Source organism: Sander vitreus, chromosome 5 (genome assembly GCF_031162955.1).
Source record: "Sander vitreus isolate 19-12246 chromosome 5, sanVit1, whole genome shotgun sequence".
Lineage (NCBI taxonomy): Eukaryota > Metazoa > Chordata > Actinopteri > Perciformes > Percidae > Sander > Sander vitreus.
Genome location: NC_135859.1, coordinates 1,503,094 through 1,527,519, shown reverse-complemented (window position 1 = coordinate 1,527,519; position 24,426 = coordinate 1,503,094). Strand labels below are relative to the sequence as shown.

At 39.6% G+C, this 24,426-nt stretch overlaps 2 protein-coding genes across 3 annotated transcripts; one reads left to right on the top strand and one right to left on the bottom strand.

Moving 5' to 3' along the window:
- On the bottom strand, positions 1–20,764 carry araf (A-Raf proto-oncogene, serine/threonine kinase). Its single transcript, XM_078249987.1, has 17 exons — positions 20,618–20,764; positions 20,180–20,334; positions 18,516–18,727; positions 17,492–17,595; positions 15,859–15,961; positions 15,540–15,694; positions 14,029–14,127; positions 13,524–13,668; positions 13,140–13,167; positions 12,888–13,018; positions 12,320–12,522; positions 10,878–11,054; positions 10,545–10,591; positions 9,988–10,106; positions 8,807–8,938; positions 5,546–5,680; positions 1–5,134 (listed from the first exon to the last, which is right to left on the bottom strand). The coding sequence occupies exons 3-17, from the start codon at positions 18,621–18,623 to the stop codon at positions 4,994–4,996; spliced, it is 1,827 nt and encodes a 608-aa protein (XP_078106113.1). The 5' UTR covers positions 18,624–18,727; positions 20,180–20,334; positions 20,618–20,764; the 3' UTR covers positions 1–4,993.
- uqcc3 (ubiquinol-cytochrome c reductase complex assembly factor 3) lies at positions 20,004–24,156 on the top strand. 2 transcript variants are annotated; one of them, XM_078249990.1, is made up of 3 exons: positions 20,004–20,114; positions 21,057–21,174; positions 23,930–24,156. In XM_078249990.1, the coding sequence occupies exons 2-3, from the start codon at positions 21,058–21,060 to the stop codon at positions 24,050–24,052; spliced, it is 240 nt and encodes a 79-aa protein (XP_078106116.1). In that variant the 5' UTR covers positions 20,004–20,114; position 21,057; the 3' UTR covers positions 24,053–24,156. The 2 variants fall into 2 exon arrangements, with proteins under 2 accessions (XP_078106116.1, XP_078106115.1); XM_078249989.1 differs by lacking the exon at positions 20,004–20,114 and having other exon boundaries at positions 20,882–21,174.
- Positions 24,157–24,426: the final 270 nt, after the last annotated feature.

Genomic DNA, 24,426 nt, shown 5'->3' with positions numbered 1-24,426 from the left:
TAACAGATGAATGTATTTATTTAAAGAATAAATCCTACATCAGTATTTTAAGACAAAACTAAAAAAAATACTAAGATTTCCTTTACACTTTAAAATAATTGTTCTTTTTGAAACCATCACAAAAAATAGAGACAAGTACAGTAATTTTTGTAATTAAAAAAATGTAACTGTACACAGAAGAATATACCATTTATTGCAAACTGAACACCCCTGACACCTCAGAAACTATAAACACAAGTATTGCAATTCACCTAGAGATATGAAAAGAAGAAAACAAAAACTCTGATACAGCTTTTCTTGTCTGAAACAAACAGCTGTTTTATATCTGCCCCCCCCCTCCCCCCTCCGGTGCCCCTGCAAGTCTCCAGAAGCAGCACAGTATCTTGTGTGTGATGAAGCCGCTCAGGTCCATTTTAACAGAGTTCCAGTAACTGTGGCAATTGTTCCCCCCTGCTTTAGATACCAGTTTGACACAGTCCTCTTTGGGAGACACCAAACAAACACAAAACTGAGCCAAAATGATTAAATATCCTTTCTGAACGGGGAAATAATAAGTCCTCCACTACAGCAAGTCCCTCTGAGAGGCGATGCACTTACATCGATTCACAGGAAACCTGGTCCAACATTGCATTATGGAAATTACATTCTGTCTGTGCTTTTGCTGAAAGGTTATAAAAAGCCACTCATTAAGAAAAGGTGGATTTCTTTCATTTAGCAGCCGTAAGGCCATTCAAATAAAGCAAAACTTAAATATCACAGGACAGAATCAAGTTTAACATGCGGCCAACCATATAACAAGTTACTTTTACAGTATTTTGAAGTGTTGCCATTAACAAATGCTATCGTAGTGAAACCCTATGAACAAAATATTGCTAGAAAGTTTTATACCTAGTTTGTGCTAGAGATGTTTAAGACGAACCGCTACAAATGCCCCTGCAGGATCAGAATAAAAGTCATTTGGATGAGACCGTACCGTGCCAAAATAACATTCTTGTTAGAGAGCGCGATGACGTGAATGTTGCAAAGAGTGACATCTCTCTGTAAACATTGAATCCACTTCAAAGAGCCGCGGCCGCAGACGAGAACATCTGCAAAGACATCAATAAATAAGAGAAAGACAGACACAAAGTCTTTCCAAACCCTGGTTCACCCCCGACCACGATCGACCGATACAACTGGAATGAGTAAGAAGCGTAAGGGTACCCAGCCCTTATTTTCATAACATTAAAATATCAAGGTTTAAATGTCTGATCTGCAGTCAGTTCATTAATGAATTGCACATACAATTTCCAGAGAAGCAAGACCAGTTCACAGAACACCAATCACCACCTGAACCATCACCCTCACAGCTGCTGCAAGTCCATTTACACTTAAGTGTGACTCTAAAACCCATATGACTCAGTAGTATCATAAAGCCAATACTTCCAAGATTACCAATTACACCAGAGAGCAGTGAACTTTGTATTGATCAATTCCAAGTAACAACCACTGCTACAAGGAATAGAGCAGGCGATCAACATTCATGAAGAAAACTTTGAGTAGAAAAGATTATTAAATAATAAACAAAATAAAGAGTAAAATGTGTATGGGCTATAATGGGCTTAAATCCTGAAAGAGATCATCTGATGGGAGGTTGCTCTTCCTTCACTCCGTAGCAGTTTTCACCCAACAAGTCAGGCCAAGAAGAGGTTTTGATGGAAAAGAATGACCGTACTGACTGGCTATCAGATATGATACTGTGACAGGAACCTGTACTCAACCTAAAAGCACTACCCTGCTGATAGTATGGAGGCACAGAACTGTCAACTGTGGTTTAACGGGAAGAAAAAGGTTCTGTATGTGTCATTTAAAAGTATAACTTTGAATTGTTCATACCTTATACAGTACGTTTCATTGAGGACTGTCAACAGGCATAATTTGTCATCAACAATGAGGAACACAGCGACGTCTGCTGGCTCCTGAGGCTTTCTTAATGTCAACCTATGCCCATGGTGCAGCAGGAACACTGACCTCAAAACACAACAACCATGCCAAAAAGCACCACACACCATTACAGATCCACCATCATTACCTAGGAAGGTCTTTATGCAGCTGGAGCCTTTATTTTAACCACATCTAATGTTACGCAAGGCAGCTTGTTTTACGTGTTTCATCTAAAGTTAGTATAGACCTTTTCCATGGAATTCCATTGCTAGGCAACAGCCTGGCCCCTTGTTAACTTCCTGCCAGTTGATATCATTCACACACACTGAAACAGGAAATCAACTTGAGTCCAACTTGAATCTGTGAAAAGGTCATTCATTATTGCACTCTGAAGCAGTATACACCTGAGCTTTGAACGGTGCCTTAAACACAATCCTGAACAAAATAATCCTAAGCAATGAACCAAAGTGTGTCAATGAGTCAATTTACCACGTTAGCCACGAGACAAAAAAAACAACTAGTTATAGACCTAGCCGAGAGATCACACTGTGAGCAACATGATCAACAAGTCCCGGTTTCCTTCTTCTCCAGAGGTGAGCAGGGAAAGGCCGGTAGTATGCAGATGGACAAGCTTGGCCAAGAAACACACATCCACATGGGGAATTTTTAATTGTTCATTCAGTCTCATTGAGTACGTTTACATGCACAACAATATTCCACTATTATTCTGAATATGACAATATTCAAAATTTGACACAGGTCATGTAACCAGCATATTCTGGTTGAGTATTCCCAATAAGGCCTTTTTCCGAATCTAGCATTTTCCGATTAAGACGTGGGATATTCCGGTATTATTCTGGTTTTAGAGGCATTCTTTAGACATGTACAGAGATATACAGCGCATTCAGAATATGCGTCTCATTCAGGGTTTTTACCCCAGTTTACAGCCTCTTGTCTGTTTACGGCTTATGGTCAGCTCTGTGCGTTGCTATGGTTACTGTACACAAACCAACCAGCCAACAGTTTTCATGGCTACAGACCTGATAAGGAGAAACACAGCTACTTCTAAACATTATCAAAGACTTGGATATCAACAGGTTTTGGGATATGCGCACACATCGCTACGGCGACCTTTTCAAGAAGCTGGTTGAAGGAACGAAAGAGGGACGCTGTGTTCACACGGTCCAACAAGTCCTCCACCGCTGGTAAACTAAATAGTAAATATGGTAATAGAAAATGGTAAATTTTGCACGGCTACATGTAAACGGGAATATTAGTGGAATTTTCACTTTCTTTAGCCATGTAAACAGCTTAGTCGGAGTATCGTCTTTTTCAGAAGAAGGGCATAAACCAGAATATTATGTGCATGTTAACATAGTCACTGACAACTTTCTATCCCAAAGCACAGAAGGCTACACTTCTCACATCTCCAACAATGCGTCAAAATTGGAATAACTCATTTAACCAAGTTACTCACAGTGTTGATGCATCCTCAACAGCGACAGTACCAGTTTAAGTGTATGTGTGGGGGCCTATAAGTGTGAAATATCAACCTGCGGCTGATCCATGGTGCAGTGTTTGAGAGCATTAAGAATAAACTTTTAAGACTAGACTGCAGAAGACTTGTTAAAGCGATGTGCCATGGGGGTGCATTTCAGTCCCAGTATGTCTCGTCTCTGAGGTGTAGAAAAAAGCAGAAACAGAAAACACATTATATGTAGCAGCAATACAACTAACCATTAAGAATGCAACTTACTATGGTCTGTCAATCGCTCAAATTATCATTAAAAAAAGAAAACCATATGTAAAAGCCCCGTCATCTACAATCTGGAGCATGATGACATTCTGGTAAAACTCGAGTGTAAATGTGTTTATGTCACCGTGTATTAGGGGCAGACCATTACAGTGAGCTGATTTTACACATGATTTCAACGTTGCAGTTAAAGTAGTTGCCATAGAATTGATCAATACTATGCTTTCTGACTATTGAGAGCCCTTAACCTTATCCATCCTAATATAGTATTTTCTATCTGCAGTTGTTGATGTAATGTTCCTGAACTGGAAAAAATAAAATGTTTGGGAAAATTGTTAAACCTTGTATTTTGGAATCTTAGAAATGTTAAATATCAGAATGACAAATTAAATCATCAGACATGCCCTTTTATGTACAGTACACTGCAAAAATGTTGGTCCTAACAATTTAATCCTGTATTCAGACAGAACTTATATACAAGCTGAAAGAAACCCCAGTGGGGTAAGGTAAATAATCTTACAAGTAACTTTTAGCTGATTAATTAACTAACTCATTTTATTCAAAGTAGTGTGAAACCAGATGAACTGTTTGTTGTTCCCAATCATACGGTTTTAAGAGCCAGCAGAGGAATGAGTGAATTACAATGCATATATTTACCCCTCAGACAAAACAGAAAAAAACCATTTGATTTTGAACTACAGCCTACAAGGCCCTGCTGAGTTAACTGTTCAACTTTCACATGTCAAGTGCTCTTTTGGAGTTCATTGCAACATCAATGGAAACGCATGACAACTGAGCATTTGAAATATGTAAGCTGATCAGGTGACCTGAACCAGCAGATCCAGCATTATGGCTGTTGAATTGATTTAAATATTTTGACTATGATCACAGTGCTTCTTAAAAGGTCTGAGTAAGACTTTTTTACTACTGAAAATGGGCAACGCAATTTTGCAGGGTATGTGCAAAAAATGTCTGTTTTTTACCATTTCCTCAAAACAATTTAAATGCCTCCTAGTAGGTCAGAGTATGTAATGCAAACCGTTTGATGACTTTTCTCAAGTAGACTGAACAGAGGCATTTTAACATCCTACTAGATACAGTACACAGTTATTTCACTTGGGCAGATCTTTGTCACGTGTACAAAGGAGAAGAAGATTCACTATCAGTCTAAACAGTGTGTCGCCATTATTTCTGCAGTTACTGAGTTTTGCGCTGAGTGCGGCAGCTCCAGGGCTCTGTGGGGGTAGGGAATGAGTTGGGGCTTGTGGTCTGGTTTTGGACAGTGTGACGACCTCTCTGTCCCGTGCTGTTGGTAGCTTAGAGGGGCATCAGCCTGGTGGTGTGGAACAAAAGGGGGTTCAGGTCCTCCGCATGGACGGCCCGATGGAGAGATGGCTCGGAGCGACTTCGCTCAATTTTTGGCAGCAGTTCTTGAACCTGCTCAATGGCTACCAGGATCTGAAGAAGGAAAACCAAATGCAATTATCAGTGTTGTTTGAAATAACTTAATGGACAGTAAGGACTTCTTTTGGAAGTAAGATTGTATGGAGCACTCATCCTTGCATTTCATAACTTTAAGATATGCCAGATGAAACTCCAGGTAGCAGCAGTTTTAACACTTGCTCGGACTACGCCAAAAGGTTTTCTCACACCATAAATGCATAAGATTAAAGCCACTGTGTAACATTCCTGACTTTGGTGGCTCCCAGTGCTGTAGCACCCCCAACACCCCTTGAAACAAGGGAGTATCACTGCTTCTTCAGTTTATAATAATAATAATAATAATAATAATAGTTTTTGAGCCGAGTTGGGGTTGTGCTAATTCTATGGGATACCTTTTGGTACATGGGTAACCTATACACTACTCACCTGTGGAAACAGGGGCCTCTCATCACGTTTGAACTTCAGGCAGTCAATGATAAGCCTTTTCATTGACTTGGGCGAGGTACTAGATAGCTTACTGAGGTCTGGAGACAAGTAACCACGTCCAACCATAAAGATTATCTGAGAAAAAACAAAGAGGAAACTGTTGCTGAAATCTGAGAGTGCTGTTCATGTAGGGTCTAGGGTGAATAACGTCTACAACTATACCAGACCATTTTTTGTGGTTGAAGCTTCGGTACTTATCAACGGCGAATATTCAAAGTTTGAACTTTGGCCTACTTTAGCATATAAACATTTGCTCACTAAGAACCTGTGAACCACATTTTTTGTGTCATTTTCTGTGTACTGAATTGTTTACTTAAAGTAAACTTCTTTTGACTTTTATGCACATCATGTCTTTTTTTTAAATATTAGTTTTTCTAAAATTATACTTTAAAAAATCCCAATATATCACCTTACGCACAGTACCGAAATATATTGCAATATATTGAATCGTGACCCATGTATTGTGATACGTATTGTATCGCCAGATTCTTGCCAATACACAGCCCTATAGGCTACAGTATAACATACAGACATCTACACACATCACACTGCTCGCTTGTAACTCAACATTTCTCTGTTCTTGGCTGAGATGGATGACATAGCACTGCATAAATTAGCCTAAGGTTATTTAACTAGCGGCTTAATCCTGACAAAACACCACAGTGAATTTCAGCCTGCATGCAACTTAAAAAAAAAAGAAAAGAAAAAAAGAATATTCAAATATTCGACAATTTGCAGATTATCTGTATCAGAAAAATCACAAAAAAAATGTAAATTAATTAGGAAGTGCAGTACTTTGGCTCTGCCACAGCTCTGTGTCTCTCCCTCTGCTCCGGTTTCACTCACCACTGAGTCACACCTAATGTCCCGCCCACAACACTATCTGAATGTGAATGTGAAGGTGTTATATGAGTAATAGCTAATCAACACTCATCAACCTCGCTGCTGACATGCAGCAGCCTCAAGCAGAAGCAGGTCAGGCTCTGGTTGAGTTGGACGCGCTAAGCTTCGAAGGTAACCCCACAGTCACATTAGCTACAAAAGACAGAGAAAGAGTGAAGGCTGCCATTCATTTTCAATGGGAGTGGCCGTTTGCCAACAACAAGCGACGACCTCTTGCAGATACTAGGCAATAGCATGCTACTATCAATACAGAAGCATCACCAGGAGTAGGCTAGGCACGCCCAGGAACGCCCATCAAGCGAGTGTGTGTCGCTGTCTTTTGTAGCTAATGTGACTGTAGGGTAAGGCTGCAGGAATTTCAGAAGTTAAAAAGAATATATTTTACCACACTGAAGTGGCAAAAACACCCCAATCCTGTGATCCATTTTGTCCGAATAATAAATTTTTTTGTGGTGAAAACGTTAGCTTTCTGTGTTTACTAGACCATTAAAGGAGTTTCTTTAAATAACATTGGTTCCAGTGCAACAAGAACTTATTTAAGCTTCCACCCTGCTGATGGAACATCATCCGCATCAGACAATAAAGTCGAGTCTCACAGCTAATTTGAACGCCTTAGCAAAGGACCATAAATTAATTTGCTGGTTCATTAGGCCTGTTGCCAGATAACTAGGAAAATAAACTCAAAACTTCCAGAAGCTATTTTAGTTTTTAAATATTCATTTGTTAACTGTGTGTTAAGTTGAAAGTGTTTGTAACATTCCAAAACTTAAATTTTGACTAAGATTTTCATTTTTACTGTAAACGCATATCGGTTTCAGATATTGGCTTCATTAACTACTAATAATCGGAATTGGCCCAGAAAAAACAGCACAGTCGACCCCTATAACACAGGCAAACGATGGAACGGAGATTTCAAAACTTCAAACCCTAAAATACTGGGACATGGTGAAATCAATAACAAACAACTTATCACAAAATTAGCTGAATGATTTACTTAAAGTTTGATTTACAAAACCTCTTTCAAAAATGTGACATGTGTTGCAGTCTCTGCCAGACATTGATACCACCTGCTGTCTGAAAGTGGATCCACCTAGTAATCAGCATCTTCTCAGTAGGGTATGCAGTGTGCACTAATAAGTCCACAGGCCCAGACAGACTGCCAGCTTCTTTGCTCAAAAGAAAACTCACATTGTCCCAGCTTTGTGGAAGAAGTCAATCATAACACTGGTGCCTAAAAAGCCCTGTGCCACAGTGAATAATGACTTTTGTCCTGTAATTAAATGCTCCGAGACATTTGTAGAGGCCCTGCTCAAGGAGGAAGTGGAGCGAATGTTAGATACAGCAGTGTTTCCTCTATGTTGATAGCATAGTGGCGGTCCGACACGGTAAAATTTCCAGCGCCACGGTATCAGAAATAGGGCAGAGGCACAACAGGGTTTCCACTTTGTACACCACGCACCTTCAGCGGTTTATGAAAAGTCAAACTCGTAGCGCTGTCTGCTCTACTGAACTCAAGCAACTGTCATCCGCTCTCTCTCCCCCTATGGGTGAGCTCTCTCTCCCCCTAGGTTGAGCAGAGCAACTGGAACAGTGACAGGACTTCATCACTCGCGAAGTTATGGCAACCAAATAAACAGGGCGAGTACTACTTCACTCAATAAGTGATTAACGGCGACGAAAGCCGTAACATGAAATCCGCACTCACACCCATGAAATATGACAGCTACAGTTTATTGGAAAATATTACTGTGATGAATTTACTGTCCCAGACCCCAATTTAATCAGACCCCAGATGAGACAAGAAGCTAACGTTAGCCACCCTGCTGTGACGGCCCCTCTGCCCCTCTGTGTGGATTCCTCCGACACGCTGTAGTAACGTTACTGATTTAAAACTGTTTTCCAGGTTAGTGGGGGTGCACCGCTCAAAACCAACATGAAAAATGTAGCTAGTAATGTTCACTCAGCGTTTTGTTGTTAAACTGTGTGTAAAATGAAAAGAATTCTAGCGGAAACACCGTACATATCAATTTATCTATAAGCATCAGCGCAGAAATGAAGATGCCATCCTGAGCATTTCGTACTTTATCTCTACGCACCATGTTAACACAAAAGGATTTGATGACAGCTGTACCGCATGATTGGAAAGTAAAGTGTGTTCTCAACTGGTATAAACACCAGAGAAGGTAAAAGTGCAGGCACTTCATTATGTTTGGCAACATTTTCTGAAAGATGATCAGATACTGTGTTTTAGACTATGTCAGTGTTGTGTAAACTCAAAGAGCAGTAGTGTCCTGTTACCTGGTCTCTGTTGTTGATAATGGAGTAAGGCAGGGTCCCTGACATCAGCTCATACAGCACTACTCCGTAGCCGTATACGTCAGACTGGAACGTATATGGGTTGCTGTCCTGCATTCGGATTACCTCAGGAGCCTCAGTAAAAAATAGGAAAAAGACACACTAAGCACGTAATTTGTGAAATGACCTGCAAAAATGTCATTATAACTTGTTATATCTTAAATATTACAAATCTATGCTAACAGAACTCGCTTTCACATTTCCCTGAAAATGTATGCAGTAAAGTGTATCACAATCCAATTAGATCACCAAATGTACATAGAGAACTGGCTTTACGTGTTGTATATCATATTCTTATTGAGTTACTGTGATGTTTTAGTCTATTATTATGCCATCACAGGATGACATAATGTGTGGTACATTGTGTAGGGCCATAAAATAAAGTAAAAAGCCCAAAACAAACAGGTTCTTGTGATATAAAATGGCTATCGTTATATTCAGTCCCTGTTAATGTGAAAATTTAACTGAGCCAATGAAATCGTATGCCACATCTAACAATGTGGCAAAACAAAATATATTTGATGTCAAAGTTATTTTTTAAGATTATTTTTGGGGATTTTCTGCCTTTATTCGATATGACAGCTAGGTGAGAAAGGGGAGAGAGGGGGAAGACATGCAGGAAATCGTCACAAGTCGATTCAAACCCTGGACCTCTGCGTCGAGGCATAAACCTCTCAGTATATGTGCGCCTGCTCTACCCACTAAGCCAACCCTGCCACATTAGATGTAAAAGTTTGATTGAATATTCGTAGAACAAGACAAAGAGCAGCCTTACTAATACTGAAGTTGCTCTATCCAAATAAAATAAGTTAAATATTTAACACAATTTCGGTGGCCGAGTATGGCTGGCTGATGAAGGAAGCTATATTCTGTTATGAAAGAACTTAAAAAATCCTTTAAACAGGTAAACAGCTGCAGAATATTTAGTGAGTCTGGCTAATCTGGCATAAGCTTCCTGTTAACATTTAAGTTGAGTTCAACGTTTTCTACTCTAAATGATTGGTTGTCTAAGGATATAGAAAATGTATTCCTTGATGTCCATAGTTTTGTAATTACTACAGTCTATTCATTGGATGTCTCTTTATGAAATCAAAGTAATCATATACAGTAAAAGAGAGGCTTACCATCCACAGAATGGATCCACTGGGCTGTTCTACCTGTTGAGAGCCGCTCCACCGAGACTTCACGGTGGCCAAGCCAAAGTCACCAATCTTAACAGTCCAGCCCTCATGGAGAAAAATATCTAGCAGCAGAGCTCAGGAAATGTTACAAACATCTGGCATAAACATGTAAACTACCCATAGAACACAATGGAAGTGATTTTTACTGCCCAAAAGGCAGTCAGCATCAATTTGAACAACAAAACCTCAACAGATTTTACATGTTGATTTCACATTCAAAAAGGTCATGGTTGCCTGTTCTGTAGGTTTAGCATCACTGTCCTGCTGCAATGCAACAAGTTTTATACTGTTCACCCACACGGATGCTAACAGCCTCCAACACTCTTAGAGCTGCATTCAAGCCATTGCTTCATTTCAAAACATTTGTGGTTAAACCTTTGCTGGCTACAGAACATGTGCAAATTCGACATTGTGGTTATTGGTTGAGTCTACAGTGATATAAGCACACAAACCTACATAGCTACATTGTTAAAAGATACCATTGGACTATTAAAGGATACTGTTTGATTTCAGATCTCGATGAATTATGTTCTTTGCATGAAGATAACTGAAAAGAAAAAAAATCTAAATCACTGATTTCATCTATGTAAGGGGAGAGGAAGAGCACCAAATTTAGACAAGACTTGACTCCTGCACAATATTATGTGTCAAGCCATTAGCTTTCTCAGAGACTCTCCTACAGTCTTTACCCTTAGCATTACTGCAAGAGTGCCTCCTGCACTTTGTCTGATACTATCAAATCACACTTTTCACTTCATAGCTGAAACAAGTTAAACAGCATTTGCAGTGAGTAAGTGGTAATAATGAAATGGAATCTAGCAGTTAAGTCTTACTCCATGCCCTGTGCGGTTTGTCTGGCCACATCAATGCGACGCATAGTGTCAAACTTGGTTTCTGTGACATGCAGATGGCGGTACAGGCTGCTGCCTTCACACCACTGTGTGATGATGGCAAAGTTGGGCTTAGTCATATAGCCCATGAACAGCAGGATGTTGACGTGGCGGGTCTTCCTGCAGAGAACAGAAATAAGAGTCAGAAATGCCATTGTCTCATCTAATTCCATTGTCTCATCCATGATGAGATTAAGATTAAGGTAAAGTAATTGAATCTTTAGAAAATGTAAATGCAGAAACAAAATGAACCGGTGTTGGTCAAAGTGGTAGCCTTAGAGTTATTATAATGTCCCACTAAATTGGTTAAAAGCCTATTTCTTTGGTTGGGCTGCAGCAAAGCGGGGCCAGACCTATAAACTCGAAGTCTATCCCTGAGTGAGTGAGCGATGAGTTCTTTAAATTGAATAGACTCAAACAGTCCTTAAAATTGCCGGTACATGCTGCAAAACGTCACGAGGACAGAGTGGAAATAAGACACTGACGATTTTGCAAAAACAGACTGTACTTTAGCTTGATAGACAATTTTGTTCTCAAATTTGTGGTAATTTCACTGAGACTGCATACGTCGCCATGTTGGGGATTCACTTTGGAACTGCCCAAGAGCATTGTTGGTCACCAATGAAGTGTGTGAAAATAGATGCAAAGTAACATTCTCTGTTGAACCAGGAGTTAACAGCCACAGCTCAGAATACATGATTCATGACTAGTTGCAGCCTTACAGTGAAAAGTTGAATGTTTTAAATGACCACCACAACCACAAGAGTCCTTGAGCATACGGTCATAAATGTGCACAAAAAACATTAAGGTTTATGGGTCCAGTAGTATGAAGATTAGCTGCAGACAGATGGACAGACTGAATGCATGATCCTGGCGTATAACAGTAGCCCACTGACATGAAAGCTATAGGCACATTACCAATGGGGATGCGCCAATCTGATACCGATATCGGGACAATACTGACTGAAACAGCTGGATTGGGTATCGGTGACAATGGTGCCGATCTACATAATTCAATGTTTACATCTGATTAAACGTGCCAGACTGAATTGTGTTGAGTATCTTGAGTACAGCACCTTTCAGTACATTTTTGCTAGTAAGTACTTACTTGAGTACAATATTCTAATACTCTTTCCAATATCTGAACTAATTACTTTTTTTCAGTAACCAACACAACACTGTTGACCATACACAGTCCAGCCATAAACTAGGTTTCAACCTAGTCTTGTTTAAACTGATTTTTACTGATAAAAGGTTTCGTCAGTGAAGGCCTATGGATGAATAGTGTGGATACATTTTCCCGATTAGAAAACAAAATGCTGAAGCTGTCAGTGCCCTTTTTCAAATAAGAAAGACTTATGTAAAACGTAGAAACCACTTCTTACCGTAAGACCTGCATTTCATTTTTGAAGGCCTGCAACTGTTCAGGCGTTGGCTCAGTGACTTTAAGGATCTTGATTGCCACGTCTCCGTGCCATTTGCCCTTGAAGACTGTTCCAAAGGAGCCAGCACCTATTCTCTTCTGAATGGTGACTTCTCGAGAGTGGACCTCCCAGTAGTAACTTGAGTCTCTGTAGCCCCCTCGGTGCTGAAATATCATAGATTGAGTGTTTTGAACTGCTAACTTACACTCTGAATAAATCCCTTCACAACCAATTTGTTTACACATTGATCCAATTTATCCAAAGCGACTTACAATTGCTATATATGTCAGAGGCTGCATGCCTCTGGAGCTACTATAGGTTAAGTGTCTTGCTCAGGGACACATTGGTTGATGTATCACAGTGGGAATCAAACCCAGATCTCCCCCACCAAAGGCATGTGTCATATCCACTGCGCCATCACCACCAATTTGTGAACAGACCTTCAAGGGTTTTGCAGTCACTACTAACTCTTTATGCACCTGTCTGAAGATAACCAGTGACCTGTGAATGAGGTCATAGACATACATACCACTTTCTTTTTGTCGTCGGACAAGGAGGGCTTGCGCTCCTTGTGCTCTGAGGGAGACTTGGGTGGTCTCCTCCCGGGAGAGCCCAGAGTAGTAGGCGGGCTAGTGGAGGGCTTTGGTGAGGGCTCAGGTCCTGCAGGAATGAGAAGGCAGGACAAGAGAGTACTTTAAAAAGGAGAATAATTCCACATGTAAAATTAAAAATGAATACAAATTCTGAAACGGAGAAGAAAAAAAAGAAACAAATCACGTACCCATTGGGTTGCTGAACTTTAGTGCTTCCTAAAAAGCACAAACAAGGACAATTAAAAAAGGAGGAGAGACCCAACATTATAAATTTACAATTGATAATTTGATACACAGGTAATTAAAAGGGGTCAGTGGTTTTCCTACTTCATAAGTACCGAAATGTTCAAGCCGCATAACTAGGTGTACAACTTGTGGTGATGTATTGAAAAGTGTATCAAAAAGGCTAAGCAGCAGTAAAAAGCTGGTCATGGATGTTTCTGATGCACTATACGTTAACACCGTTTGCCTATTCATTTGTTATACATTGAACAGGTACATACAGTAAATACAATCAGATCCTCGTAACAATAACAACCAATTAAAACATGGACCAAGCAGCCAACACCGACCTCTATAATGCTGGTACCAGCAGGGCCCACTGTGCTGACCATATGGACATTGGGAGTGGAGGTGGAGCGATGTCTCTGTAGAGACTGGCCATCTCCACCCGGCATGGGGAAACGGAAGGCAGAGGTCGGGGACAGGAGGTCCATCCTGAGTAATCAATTGAAATAGTCACCATTTATATTTACATATCAGTTTCACAGACTAAAGATGGTTTCACACCGCCGCGCGGCAACCGCCTTGACAACCACCTAACTGCAGGAGCGTTTTTTTAAAAGTGGTTTGTGCCGCCCAGCGGTTAAAGTCAGAAGTTCTGCAAGGTAAACTCTGGGTGGCATTCATGTTGACGGCAACCGCTTCATACCCATGCTGTTGGATGAAAACTGCTTCCCCTCTGCTGCCTTCCTCTCACTGAAATGACTGGAGGCGGCGAATTACCATGCGGAAGTGTGAAAGACCATTAAGACTATACTGTCCTTTAAATATAATTTGTGAAGTATATGAGCTTACCCAGCAGGCTCTGGGGTTAAGGCTAGATTGCTCTGTGATGGGGAATTTTCTGGCACAAGTATCCTTGGGTACTCATCTGTGCAGGGATTAGGATCACACCTGGACAAAACATAGAAGGGATAGGACAATACCAAAGAGACATAATCAAACAAGGTGTCAGCCAAAGGAACACTCATTTAAGGACTTAAAGTTGGAGAGGCTTTGGTTATTACTAGGGCTGTCAATCGATTAAAAAATTGTATCTAATTAATTACATACTCAGTGATTAATTAATCGCATACATAATCGCATACATAATTAACGGTGCCAGTCACACTTTACACCGTTTAGTGTTAGCTGTCAGCATTGTAACCGTGTTTAATCCAGCTACTAGCTAGCGGTAGGCTAACGTTAGCTGCTGTTGAGTATAGTGTTAACTAGCTAGCGGTAGGCTAACGTTAGCTGCCGTTGAGTATAGTGTTAACTAGCTAGCGGTAGGCTAACATTAGCTGCCGTTGAGTATAGTGTTAACTAGCTAGCGGTAGGCTAACGTTAGCTGCTGTTGAGTATAGTGTTAACTAGCGTCACATGCAGCGGTGTTTGGGTTTCCTGTAACATCTGTTTCGGAGCAGCAGAGAGAAGCGCAGACATATCAGTGGCACCAGATTTTCGTCTGTATGCAAACGTCAATATGGAATGGATTAATCTGCGTTAATTTTTTTAACGCCTTATTTTTTCTCAGAATAATTAATCTAAATTAAAGGGTTATTTTGACAGCCCTAGTTATTACATATCTATATGCAACCCACCAAGATTAATCCCTACCGGCAACCTGTTTATATTTTTATGATCTATACGGTTAACCTTATTGTCCTCAGAATAAATAAAGTTTTTTTCATCTTATCGGTTATTTGTGAACTATGCTTTTTTTTTTTTTTTTTACCTGGGCTCCCTGCATTTAAAATAAAACCAAATAACCAAAACAGAAAAAAAAATAAGATCTGATGAGCACACCAACTTAGCAATTCAGTGGTTGGTGTTTATTTCTTTCACCAACAATATGACAAAATACATTCAACACACTTTTTTTTTTTTTACGCCATTATGTTCATCTGTGGATCCTTGTCATTGGATAATGGCCGCACATTTCTCTTGGTTTATCATCCAAACTCTTATTATTGGAGCACTGTCAGCACCAACAATGTTTGATCTTTGCAGAGCGCACAGTTGTCTTGTCTTTATTCTTTGTCTGGTCCTAAACTTTCCGTTGGAGAAGTGCAATGTGGTTTAAAGCTCCTGAAAAAGCTTGTATGTGGACTTTGAGTTGAGTTTTTTCCCTCCACCTTTTTAATCAGTTGCAATTTGTTTAATTTTCATCAGATAAATGTCAAGAAAAACTGAAAGCCCGGTAGTGGCAAACTGGAAAATATCTCTCTTATGTGGGCATCATAAAAGCACATGGGGCCCGTATACAAGTACAGCAACTAATAAAATGAAGAGAATCACTGCATGATAACACTTCTTCAACTTACCGTTTGCTCACTGTATCCATGTCCACACACACAGTAGGGACTTTGCTACTGCAGTGCTGGTGAAATTTGTAGCCGCATGTCTGACATCTGAAGCCATTAAAAAGAAACTTGTGGCAAAAATCACAGTAAGCCAGCTTGAAGAAGGTTTTCCGTACCTGCACAGATAAAGAGATCACAACATTCACTTTTACACCAGCAATGTTTAACAAACACAAATATCAGGTGGAATGCCAATCAAGCCAGTTCCCAAGAGGTTGTAACTATAAAATGGTATTTCAGATAAGCCATAAACATGTAATGGTGTTTGTCAGCTACTTACAAAGTTGTGCATGGTGAGGGGAATATCATCCAGGACCTCGACTAAAAGCTCCTCTCCAACCAGCGGAGTGATGTCTGTGTCCCAATCCGTCAGTCTCTTACGACTGGAGAGGAAAATACATTAAAAAAAGTGAATAACTAATGAAAAAGAAAGTGTTTATATATTATCAGTTTTGCTGACGGCCATGGGGGTGTGGGGGGGGATGATCAGCATGTTCAGAACCCCCAATAGTTATCAGCGCAGGGTTGTGCAGCAGTGAGTATCACTTAAATGGCTCATTTGTGTGACGTCCTGTTATTTTAATTTTCATGTTGCACAAGTAGACTTTATATTTTACAATTATTGTTTTCCGTCAAGTCGTTTTTATAGATCTCCACATTTCCAACTGCACTTGAAAGCAACTTGTTACACAAACTCGCGGGCAGTTCAGTGCTTGCATTTGGTGTTTTAAAACATTCTCGTGGCAGAGAGAGAGGCAGTGATGTTTCCCGTTTACTGTACAGGACTCTCACACTGCCAAGTCTGATCGCCGGTTACATGACTCGCCACCGCAGCGTGACGTTGGGTTGCATTTCTCCAAAAGTTGAATCTGTCTCAACTTTAACAGTATTGAAGCAAAAAAAACCAAAAACGAATATTCGAAACCCAAAATTGAAAATCGAATACCTACTCAACGAAGAATATCCAGCCCCACTATTTACACCATTTTAGTGTTTCTCACAACGAAATGGTGTTTAACTTCAGATTCTTTGTGATGTGAGAAAACAATGTGATTATTTATTCTATTGTGAAATGTAGTTTAAACACATGATGTAGTGATTTGAGAAACACGAGCAGTCAGAATATCAGACAAGTTGTAAAAATGCAAACAGTTTGTTCAGATGATCTAAACCACTTTACTTGTAGGTAAAACTGAATTTGAGTGCACCTGAAAATTTGTGAATAATCCCTCATTGCACAAGAAAACAGTGTGCACACAACTACGTTAAGAAAAGTAGGTCAAAGTTGAATTAGGAATCCGATCTGTAAACTGTGTTGGACAGTTGGGGTGACACTTCTACTGTTCGCCTATGTTTGCTCTTCATATAAGTATGATAAACCTGGGGATAGTGTCTGATTATCTGATGCATCAAACAATTGAAACTGTTTTACAGAAGGAGAAAAGACAGGGATTTTGATGGGGGAAAAAAAAGATTTTGAGAAATATTTGCCATACAACAAGAGATAGATGAACAATTGACAGAAGGACACAGGATTAAAACTGGGAAAATGTATTTTTCATTTCACCGGTTCCTTAAAATTTATAGCATAAAGGGAGGGATGTTATTAATTAACCGATTAACCAATAACCAACAATAAGAATTTTGACGGTTTAACACCATCATTTAAAAACATAATAAATTGTTTTAATGAAAAAGAATTGAGAAGGAATGAGTTTGCTCATTCTCTGCATTCAGTCTTAATATTTCACAAATATGTCAACAAACCAGATCTACATTGTATATGTAGGTCTGAGACTTATGCCTATTGTTTTCCATTGCCTCTTGATTTTTTTATGTTGGCGTTGAGGAATGCAACCCATTATCCCTATATGGTGTGGGAGGACATTCAGCGGACAATACTGCAATCTTACCCTTCTAGAAGGCGAAATACAGCACAGCAGTCTTGGCTCAGGCCTCTCACTTTGAGCGCTTTATCCAGACTCTCGTACACAGTCTGCCCTTGGCGAACATTCACCTGAGAACAGGAAACTGTGGTGAACAAATGTGACTTTGAAATGGCATTCATTGGACAGGAATACACAGGTAATAGTGGAAGTACTAATAAGCAGAAATGACAGCTGCACATTGAGTTAATGTTGACATACAGATTATCCATGTTGTGACAGAACTTCCAGCAGACTAGAACTTCAATCCAGTGTTGAGATCACTTTTCCCCCCAAACAACACTGCTACATTCCTGTTCTGACCACAACAAAGCTCTCTTAGACAACACTGTGGGATGTCAGTCAACCACAGCTGCTGGTTCCATGGTGATATTACCGCACAAGATGTGACAATTAGATGTGCACTTCTAACATAGTAATACAAAACAGATATGGTACAAAGTGTTGTATGTCTGTTCATTGTATATACAAAAAGTTATAACAGCAAATGTTGCAAAACAATGAATTCTATTTTTCCTTAAAGCATAAAACGTGGACACATGCAGGCCTTGCTGAGCTCGGACACATGGCTACTGCTTTACAGTAGAGAGATATGGATAACGCACACCTCCACACAATTTTAACTACAATGCACAATCATTATCAATAACGTCACAATATAGCACATGACAGGACAATTTAACAACTATTTTTTTTAGAATATGAACAAGACATCTATGATCTGATAGGAATGAGTCAAACATTGGTGGCAGGCACCATCTGCAAAACCCGACACCAACTGTCCACTAGCACTCATTAACATGCTCTGAAAGATGTCACATTTTGTGTGAGTTATTACACTTACAAACCAACAGTGCTTGCATCATTATTTTTCAAAGATGGTAACAGTCAGATATCACTTGTAATTTAGTTACAGCAGACTCATATTTATGTAAAAATGTGTTTTCTGCTGCATCATTGATAATGAGCGGAATAAAGCCAATCATCTCACCACTGTCCTCTGTTTGTTGGGGAGGTAGACTCGGATAGTGCCCCCACCTCGGGGTACATCCTCCGGACTAGTGTCCCCCGAGGAAGAGTAGGAGGAGGTGGAGGACATGATGAGAGGCAAGAGGAGCTGGGGCACAGAGCACTTAGACACCACAACCTCAGGAGAGCTTCATGCACAGTGGGATCCACAAGAGTTAGCCCTTTACTCAGAGCCTGCAACAACATGGACATATTTCAGTTTGGACACAATATACCTCCTGTGTAAACAAAGTGGATCTGATTGATGTCTGATTGTTCTAGATATCATAACGATACCATGGGCTGAGGGTGTACATGCCTTGGCTAAGTAATCAACTTCAAACATACTTTACAAGGCCTGTTTCAAAACCCCTTGAAACTGTACAATGATTGCAAAAACATCACAAAAAGACATACAGCTAAACATGCACATGCAAACAAGCAATACTGTACAAATCTAATGTTATCCATATAAAAAGGGCATGAATCAGGACAAACAATTGCAGTGGTTATCCCCATTAATATTACCACTGTATTAATATAAATAATATGCAAATGCTAAAATGTACACATAAAGACAAGTTATGATGAAAAATTAGAGCACACAGACGATTACTTGATACTATCGTTTCTTGCGACTAAAAGCAACATTAGATTAAATGAGTATGGGGTAGAGGGAGGGGGTGAAGAGATAATGCATCTCGTCTCTCTGTAAGAAGGTGATGACAGACACTACTCAAAATGCTGACAGCTGAACAGAAGACACTAACGCGAGTCTACCGGACACTTTAAGATAGTGACTTCAAAACGTTATTGGAAATACTGTGTTTGTTTGGTAGATGTAAATAAAACAATTTTCGAATTATTTCTGGTGATACAAGAGAGAAAGTTAACGTTACCCGGTCTTTACGTCAACGCTACGCCTGTGTAACTTAGCGGCACACACAAACAGCAAAGATGTGTACATAACAAATAGTAACTTCACCTAAATGACATTACCACGCATGTGACAGGCCGAACTTTAGATTAAAAATTAAATGAAGCGCTGACAGTCAAAATTGCAAACTTGCTAACTTCTCGCACGCTAATGCTAGCTAAAGTTAGCCATTTAGCTTAGCATGGGATTTGCCTGCGATGTTTTGGGAGGCCAATGTTTCTCTCGGTGCACTAGCTAGTTAAACGATTTAAGCCACCTAGCCGACTACTTACAAAGGTGGGTTAGTAGGAAGTGGGTAAAAAGTGCCATTTTTGCAATATACGTTAAATGCTAGCGATGCAAAGTTATCAAAGTGTTTGTAAATTCCTCTCAGCTTGACTTGAAACTGTGCGAGCTAGCGGGCTAACGTGTTAAGTGCAGAAGGAGGCGATTATCTGGCTAACTCAGAGGCTAATTTAGCTCAACGTTACTTTTCTGTGTGTCTTTTACGCTAACGTTACTCCTAGCCAGCTAACGTTGGGGGGGTTTTACCACCGCGTCAGCTTATTGGCTATATTACTTCTGGTGTCTTCCCAAAAAATACAACAGTGACTTAACGTTATTCAATTGACGTGTGTAAAACGGCACGATACATCTGTTTGTCAGGTAAGCAACAAAAACTCCTTCCGTCAAAGTGTTTTGTACAGTTTGGACACAAGTTAAACGCTTACCTGTAGCAGCCATCTTGAATTCTTTCAATCTGAAGTCGGATCTGTCAAGAACTTCGGGGAAAGCGGAAAACCTCCGAAATGCTCCTTCTTCATTGGTTGATTCTCTGGTCTGCTGCGTTAGGAAAAGACTACACGCCACAGTAGCTAAATGCCCACTGGGTGGCGGCGATTCACTGTCATGTTTGTTCTGCCTTAAAAACTAGCAGTAATTACTGATGCAATATTCTATTAGTATATTGTTATTGAAGTATGACAGAACATAGTGCTGTAAGTTAACAAGATAGATTGACATAGTGAGTAAAATAATAATAAGGGTACATCTGTTGGCTAGAATATTAGTTAGAGCACACAGTTATCTTCAGAATCAGAATCAGAATCAGCTTTATTGGCCAGGTTTGCGTAAACAAACAAGGAATTTGACTATAGCAGGTTACTTACATTTTGCTGATGAATTCTGGATATTTTAAAAGCAGGACATGAATAGTGGGAATACTGGGTCCGAGCATTTTACACTGTGGCCTTGCTGCTTTACTTCACTAAACTAAACTAAACTATTACTACTAAAGAAGCTGAGTACTCCACCATTGGTAGCTAGTCGCTTTCACTGTAATGTGGCTCAGCTATTCATACTTTAGTGCAGTGATTCTACACACTCCGGTACAGCAGGTGGCGGTATAAACATTCAACGTTAGTTTGTTTGTGTTGTTGTCGGCCGCTTTAAATGAAAGAAGAAGACGTATCCCAGCGTGCACTACTGCTGTTGAGTCCGACGTTACCAAACCAATCTAAGCAGACTATGATGCTGTAAGGGATTTTTTCGGCAGTGAATTAGACACAGATGTCAGGCAGATACTGTGTTTCCTTTACCCTCTTCCAGGATGAGCGGCATGCGCACCTTCCTGAGCGTCAGCGGGATGGTCGCGCTAGTGGGGCTCGGCTATGGGATGTGGTCTATCATATCTCCAGGAGAAGAGCAACGGAGAGAGCTCATCAAGGTGATTTAGCTGAATAGCAGTCAGTGTACAGACAAACTATTTAAAAAAACTAAACCAAGCTAAGTAGTACTGTATGTTGCATGTATGCAGCATATTCATACTTATATCTTGCAGGGATGAACCGCAAATAGTCGACTATTCGAAGATTCGATCTAAGGAGCCTTAATCAAATGGTTGTAGTGTCTAAAAATGTGGTTATGAAACAAAAAAACCATACCAATTGGTAGAGATGTTCCGATACCGGCTCCGATACTGCCTAAAACGCTGGTATCGGTATCGGGAAGTACTGCAGTTTATGCACCGATCAGATACCACTGAATAATGACCTAAAGAAAATCTACGTTAAAGTAGTTTATTTATGTTCTTTTTCCGTTATAACTGACTGTCAAACTGGAGAATAAAAGGGTTATATGGGGGTGCTGAATGTCTGCTTTTGCATAGATTTGTTAGTTTGTTCCCAATAAATAATGACATATAGTCTATTTTAGGATAAATATCAACCTAATAATAATATCGTTAATAACAATAAGAAGTAAGGGTATTCATATCGGGGGAAAAAATCAAAAGTGCCAGTACTCAGTAGTAGTAAGTACTGGCCCATTACAGGCACTGCTTTAACCGCGGAAGTCTGTCACTAAGTGGGTAATGAAGTAGCTTGGTGCCCTATTTTTCATACAGCTGGTGCACAATCTGGCAAGAAGTGATGACGAGCAGCAAGGGTGGAGCATAGATCTTAAATGGAGGGGAAAACATTTTCCGTCGAGAAGAGGCATCACCTTAAATATAGCATACATATAGCATCTGTCAAAGTGATCAAGGTGTATTGTGTCATTAATTGTTGACGAGATAACATGCCACAGAGCAAATACACCGACTTTATTCATCAATTTAAGATAGCATTGTTGTTGTTGATTCTTGTTATTTGCACTACTCTTAGTTTGACTTTTCTTACTATTATTATTGTTATGCAACAAAATACTATATAAATAAACAGTATACTATATAACACAGTCCTAACTAATAACTAATCCTAAAAAAGCATCAACAAAAAACCAAGAATAAAGCGTTCAAATACTGATAAGGACGTTGATTACCATGGCAACTATCGTTTAGTTACAGCTATGTATAAGGGTGCCAGGAAAGAAAATTTGGTACCACTTTACTTGAAGGTATCTACATAAGAGTGACATGACACTGTCATGTCACCAGTGTTGGGCAAGTTACTGAAAATTAGTAATTAGTTACAGTTACTAGTTACTTCTTTTAAAAGTAATTGAATTACTTTACCAATTACTATATACATATCAAAAGTAATTAGTTACTATGGAAAGTAACTTTTAAGTTACTTTTATGTCTGCTTTTTAAATGTAAATATGAACAGTACTGAACAGTCAAGCACAATAAACATAATTTTTAGACCTATTTATTGTAATCAACAGTTGACAGAGGATGCATGTCATCGACAACATACCCAGCAATCAATGTATTCAGCTCTGACTGGCTTATCGGCTGCACTGCAGTCCGTGTAAAATCTAGCTGTGGTTGTTTGCATGGAGTGGCGCCTTCAGCATCCGTAGGGCGGGGGTAGGGCTGGGCGATATGGAGAAAATCAGATATCACGATATTCTTGACCAAATACCTCTATCGATATTGTGGCGATATTCTAGGGTTGACAATTGGTGCTTTAACAAAATATCTTCACACTTAGATTTTAGATAAATAATCATTAGTAATGTGGACATAATGTCTAAGTGGGAAAAAGGCAAATAATAGAACAGCTAGAACAATCTGGTAAGTTTAGAAAAGTACATCACTTTACTGTAATGCAGCCTTGAAAAACAGTAATAGACAACACTAATGCCATATTACGTTATTATGATATCCAAAATCTAAGACGATATCTAGTCTCATATCCCGATATTGATATAATATCGATATATCGCCCAGCCCTAGGCGGGGGTCTTTACTACGAGCTTTGTCGAAGTGTGTTGCTTCAACAGGTGCTTCATAAGATTTGAATTGCTACTCTTAGATGTGGATAGGTTCTTTACAGCAGCACATCATTGACAACACACCACTACATTTTTGTCTTTATTTCAACGAGCGAAAAGTAATGTCCATACTTCCAGGAGAGAAAGCTCATTCTATCCGCAGTATCTAGCTATCAATCTGCTGAAAGAAGTCCGGATAATTTATCAGCTGTGGCAAAAAGTGGGGAAACGTGGATCAGCTTCTGTCCTCCAATTCAAGCAATGACAGCAGATCTGGTGAGCGTCTATTGCTACATCGTTATATACGGTCTATGATCGCTACGCAGTAACAGCTGTAGGGACAACAACGCTAATTAGTTAGCTTACATTGCAACATGTTTAACGTTACAGATGTGTCAGCAGCGGCTGTGCAAAAAGGAAACAAGATGAATGAGGACATAAATATTCCCAAAGGCTGATTCAAGTCCTGATCACCCTGTCTGGGTTGTATTCTCTATATAACAACCGCCTCGATCTACATTATCCTTTACTTTTTCAATTGGTGTATCATTGCGCCACCATAAAGTCCTGCGACGTTAGATCAGAAGCAGCTAAAGTAGGCCTATCTGTCTTCTTGTTTCATTTTTCACAAAAGAGAGTAACGCTTTGCTTGCTAGACCATTGTATTTATCAAATACAAAAAAATTAGGTCAACATTTTCTTTTTATTTGGTGAAATGTAGTAAATAATGACACTTATCTGGCTTTTGCTTTACTGCCCATCAGAATCTGCCTGAATCGAACCCAAAGAGAATGGAAGAGACGAGGAAGAGGAACGCTCTGGTGATGCAGGCACTCAAGGAGGCAGCTGAAACCGACAAGAATATTGCAAGAGGACCTGCGAGATAGACAGGCTCAGCTCTGTGACCTGTTTGGGAAGTCTCCGTGTATTGAATGTTGCTGGCTGCAGGGCCACAACCTGTTTAAATAAAGATGCACATTTTATTATTCTATTGGGAGATAGTTGTCTAATTTTCACCTCTAATGTCTTCATTGTATGTGAAAACAATTTACCATTGGATGTCGAGATTATTTATTAAAACTCTCCAAAGACAACATGTTTTCAGTTTTATGATCATGTTTCTTAGCAGTAATGTAGAGCGGCAACGATGAATCTATTTGTTGTCAAATTAATGTTAAATTAATCACAAACTATTTTGGTAATCGAATAATTAGTTTGAGTCATTTTTTATGTAAAAAAAGTTAGAATTCTCTTATTTCCA

Excerpts from the sequence above, each read along its gene's own strand:
- uqcc3 (XM_078249990.1), top strand. The coding sequence starts at position 21,058 with ATGAGCGGCATGCGCACCTTCCTGAGCGTCAGCGGGATGGTCGCGCTA. Across the intron at positions 21,175-23,929 it reads AACGGAGAGAGCTCATCAAG|AATCTGCCTGAATCGAACCC; the intron begins GTGATTTAGCTG and ends ACTGCCCATCAG.
- araf (XM_078249987.1), bottom strand. The coding sequence starts at position 18,623 with ATGTCCTCCACCTCCTCCTACTCTTCCTCGGGGGACACTAGTCCGGAG. Across the intron at positions 13,669-14,028 it reads TTAACCCCAGAGCCTGCTGG|GATGGACCTCCTGTCCCCGA; the intron begins GTAAGCTCATAT and ends TTGATTACTCAG. Across the intron at positions 13,168-13,523 it reads CTGGTACCAGCATTATAGAG|GAAGCACTAAAGTTCAGCAA; the intron begins GTCGGTGTTGGC and ends TGTGCTTTTTAG.